We start from the raw sequence: 4,575 nt of genomic DNA on the forward strand, positions 1-4,575 counted from the left end.
CCCGATCTTCTGCTCAGCCAAGTGGATTCAATGTCGTGGTTGACACCGCGTTCAACAGCAGCAACGTCCCAGGGTTCTGTCAGCTGCTCGATGGCCCCGACCCAGAGCAACAAAGGCTTCATCAACGACCCTCCAGCGCAGGGTCACGCTACCACGAGTAAAATCCACGATTCTCCTATTAAGCCACCCAGGTTCCACCAAGGATCGACCCAAGTCATCAACTACCAGCCTCAGCATCTTCAGGGAATTTCGCTTCAGCACGATCGTGCCTCGCACCATGGCTGCAACTCGTCGCCTGCCGGGGCTCATCCTGCCATGAACCTCGACGGACAGCAGCATAGCAACGAGTTCTTCTGCCATGGAGGGTTAGCAAACAAATACAATGGCCATCCGGAGGGGGGTTTCATGGACAACCCTATTCAGCATAATTTCCCAACCGGAGGGGAACAAAATGTGCCTCATGACGCGGCCAATCCGATTAGCATGGATACCACCAACTCCGACATCGCTATTGACCCCCGCCTCTGGGAGGCTAGTCGGGTTGCGTACTTGAACGACACCACCGATGCTCAACTCGCCAGCATGGGCTTCGTCCGTGCCAATGCTCTTCCCACCCCACAGTCCGCGGAACGGTTGGCCGCCAACACGTCTCAGTATCCCGAATCCAACGTGGGCACCTGGGTTCAGCAGAACTCCCCGACTTACGGTTCAAGCAGCAGCGGTGGTTGTATCTCGCCCTTCAAAGGCCATCACATCGGCACTGCGCGAGGCGATATCGATGACCATGCGTGGGACACGGTTGACCTGGGCAACAAACAACAGCCCAGCCGTCGCACCAGCAAGAAGCGAAAGAGCAGCAAGGCGAGCTGCCTCGATCTTTATGGCCCCACGACTGAACAGCCTCCGCCCATTATGACAGAGGCTATGCGCGAGGCTCTCGTTTCCCAAGGCAGCGGTGGTGCTATGGCTCCTATTGAACACACGGCGGAGCCGATTGCTGCTGCTGAGGGGTCCATCGTGGAGAATCGGGCGCAAATGGAGAGAATGGAGCTCGTCAGAATGATTCAGGAGGAACAGAGGAAGTTTCAGGAACAGCAAAAGGCTGATTGGGAGGCGTTCGAATTGCGTATACAGCATATCCTGCAGGGACACGGTGGTCAGTGAGCCAAGATGGGGAGACTTTCTGTACCTGGTAGACACGAGCATTGACAGACGATAGGTGCTTGCCAATGGGCCCGCCCTACGAGTACTTGTTGCTGTCGTCATTCTCATGTAGTTATGATTAATTCTCCGCAGAGCAAGAAATCGGTCCATAACTTCCCACCGAAGCCATCCGCATACCAGCAAAGGTTGAAGATCCATTTAAATAAGTGATACCAGGAGCCGAACCATGTCATGGCAAAGAGATCTTCGAGACTATCTAGAATGCATAATAGATCAAGGTTGCTCCCCTATCTTGATTGACAGACAATTGGGGTCTGTCAAAACATCTGAAGCGCCTTGGAAAAAACAATTGCAAGACAACAGCCGTAAGTTGACGGTGGCTGGCACTCTTCGACATACCACAACGAGGACCTGTCGAACGCCAAGCCAATCGACACGCAGATCTCAGTTCGGGGCGTGTGCATTGAGCTGCATGAACGGGCAGCGTTGGATTTGGCGGTGAGACCAGGCAGCGGCTCGTGGGTCTGATCTGGAGTGTGCCATCCAATAAGCAGGTGTCTCGAGTGGATGTCAGAAATCTGACGATCGATTATGCTGCCCGGAAAAACGAAGGAACTCAGTCGACAGCCAAGACGAGAAGCGAGATGTACAACCCATGTTGAAGCTGCTGCTGTTCAAAGGCGTCCCGGATTTGTTGAAAGGAAGCTGCCAATTGTGGCTAGAGAGAGACGTGGACAGTGAGAAGGGATAAACACGCTTGTGGCTCGTGCGCTGTGGGTTGCCCGTGGTAGCCAGTGACAGAGCTAAGCCTCATTAGGAAAGGCGCGATGCCAGCGCAAAGGAGGCCCGGAGCGATCCACAATCAACATTGATCGCAGTCATTTGGCTTTCGAATGCGGCCTGACGAGACTCCCTTCTACATCGACAACCCTCGCGACAACACCGCGACATACGCCTAGCGACAACACGGCAGCGGCATAGGTAAGTGAGCCGCCCGTGATACGACCGTCGACAAATCGACCACGCGACAGCCCTCCGACACCAAACGACCGCTGCGACCGATCGCAGCTCGAGGTGCATCCCGCCCCCTCGATATTGGCGTGCACCCCAACCACCGCCCTTGGGTCCATTCCGAAACCCAATCCCGCAATTTCCTACCAAACGGGCCTGACACCTATCGTCAGCGACAGACCACGTCGCCAGAGCATCTCGACCGTTTTGCCAGCATCTCTTTTGTTTGGCAGCATTTCCAACTGTTATCACCATTCTCGGTCTGCAGCGCAACTGACCGACCGACGACCCCCGAGCAGCGAGCAGCGAGCAGCGTCGTCATCCCTGCCCCCCCAACAGTTTCACATGCGATTCCAAGCCAGCGCCTTCGACAACGCGCGCTGAACACCAACCATGGCCGAACCACCTTCGTCGCCACCTGGCGAGTCTGCCTCCGCCGAGGACTCCTTGTCGTGGTACAAGTCGCAGTATGAGGTGCTTGAGCAGGAGCTCGCTGAGTTCAGAGAATCGAGCAAGGAACTTGAGCAGGAGCTCGAGAAGGACATCGAGCAGGCTGAAAAGAGGGAGCGTGGGCTCCAGGAGAAGGCGGAGAGCCTTGCATTCGAGGTCGAGGAGTGGAAGGTGCGTCTTGGCTCATCCCTTTGCTCGCCGAAGTAGAGGGGCAACCCTCCCCCCTTCCCGCACAACGGAGTGCTGACATGCCAGTCCAGGCCAAGTGCAAGCAGTCCAAGGCTGAGGCCAACGCGGCGCAGAATCTTCTTGAGAAGGAGGTGACGACCCTCCGTGATGCCAACAGGGGTTTGACGATGAAGCTTCGCGATATCGAAGTGGCCAATGATGACTTCGAGAGGCAAGCCCGCAACACGACGTCTTCTCTGGAGGACCTTGAAAGCAAATACAACGTTGCTATCGAGCGTGGTGTTTTGATGGAGGAGGAGATCAAGCTGGCCGACCGCGAGCGCGAGACTCTTCGCATCGAGGCCCAGCGCCTGCGCGAAGAGCTTTCCGACCTCAAGATTGAGGCCGAGTTGCTCCAGGACAAGATCAAGAAGCAGGAGGACCGTCACCTGTCCCACATTTCCACCGACATGTCCCTCCTCGAATCGCCCACCTTTGACAAGACGATCGATGCCTCGCCCAACTCAACAGCCAGCTCCCCTCTCATCACGACGCCTCCCGACACGGCCCAGCTGCGGGCCTCGAAGGCGCTGCACTCTCACGACCCTCCTTCGCCTCCCATGTCCGACGTCTCGGCGCCTGCTCCTTCGGCCAGGAAACCCGCTACGAAGCCGGTCGCCAAGACACCCGCGCCGTCCACGCGCAAGTCCCGCCTTCCTTCTGCCGATCACAGCATCACGCTAAAGCCCAGGTCCAACTTTGCTTCTTCTACGACGAGCAGGCCGGTCGGCCGCTCTGTCACTGCCACGTCAGCCACCCGCACGCCAGCCCCGCGAACCACGGCCCGGGCCGCCTCCCATCGCATCCCAGCGTCCAACTCCCTCACACACATCCGCTCCCTCACCGCGCAGATGCAGCGCCTCGAAGCCCGCGTCCAGTCAGCTCGCTCCAAGCTGCCTGCGCCCGTCAACACGCCTCCCAGGGCATCGCCCCGTTCATCCGTCAACGGCTCCAGTAATGTCCCTGCGACGGTTACGATCCGTTCTCGCAAGCGCACTATTGGCTCCTCCTCCGCGACAAGCTCCATTGTCGGCGACGAACCCACGCCCACGAACCCCCGCAACTCGACACACAGCACCTCAACCACTGGATCCAGGCACATGTCTCGACCTAGCGCGTCGGGCATCAGCCGTCTGTCGTTCGGCCCTCTTCCGAATCGTAACCCTCCCGGCACCGATTCGGATGCCTCCATCTCACGACCCAGTTCACGCGCCAGCCTGTCCTCCTACGCACGCCCGGCGAGTCGCACTGAGATGATCCCACCACCAAGGCCCATGAGCCGCTCCAGTCTCTCCGGCGCACGAACGCCTCTTGGCCGACCGAGGAGTTCGATCGGCATGCACGGCCACTCGGCGAGCATCTCCCGCATCGATATGGACGAGGCGGACGAAGATGCCGCAGCCGCGGGTGAGCTGCGCACGCCCAGCCGCAGAGGCACGTACTCGCGCTTTGACACGGACGGCGGTGCCAGCAACATCCCCATGCCTGGCAGGCGGCAGAGCGGCAGCGGACCGTCGACGCGGCGGACGAGCAGCGGCGTCGACCTCCGAGCCTCCGTGCGACGGTCGGCTGTCGGCGCACCAGAAAGCCTTGAGGAGGAGACTTATTAATTATCACGGGATAGAGACGGCGAGAGGTGCGGACCGAGACACTTAAGATACCCCAGCAGGATGAGAAGGAGGAGGAGGAGAGAGGAGGAGGAGGAGGAGGAGGAGGAGGAGA

General features: G+C 58.7%; 2 protein-coding genes across 2 annotated transcripts in view; both read left to right on the forward strand.

Moving 5' to 3' along the window:
• VDBG_02753 (predicted protein) overlaps window positions 1–1,164 on the forward strand; it is a gene marked incomplete at both ends in the record, with an annotated part of 2,876 nt that extends 1,712 nt beyond the window's left edge. Inside the window, one exon of the mRNA XM_003006568.1 lies at window positions 59–1,164. Within this exon, the coding sequence (XP_003006614.1) occupies window positions 59–1,164 (1,106 nt within the window). The remainder of the gene's footprint in view (window positions 1–58) is intronic.
• A 1,404-nt stretch (window positions 1,165–2,568) lies between these two features.
• Window positions 2,569–4,463, forward strand: VDBG_02754 (nuclear distribution protein nudE; the record flags this gene model as incomplete). The annotated part of the gene is made up of 2 exons (XM_003006569.1): window positions 2,569–2,796; window positions 2,886–4,463. 2 exons carry the CDS (start codon window positions 2,569–2,571, stop codon window positions 4,461–4,463), a joined length of 1,806 nt encoding a protein of 601 aa, XP_003006615.1.
• Window positions 4,464–4,575: the final 112 nt, after the last annotated feature.

This window comes from Verticillium alfalfae, genomic scaffold (genome assembly GCF_000150825.1).
Source record: "Verticillium alfalfae VaMs.102 supercont1.3 genomic scaffold, whole genome shotgun sequence".
Lineage (NCBI taxonomy): Eukaryota > Fungi > Ascomycota > Sordariomycetes > Glomerellales > Plectosphaerellaceae > Verticillium > Verticillium alfalfae.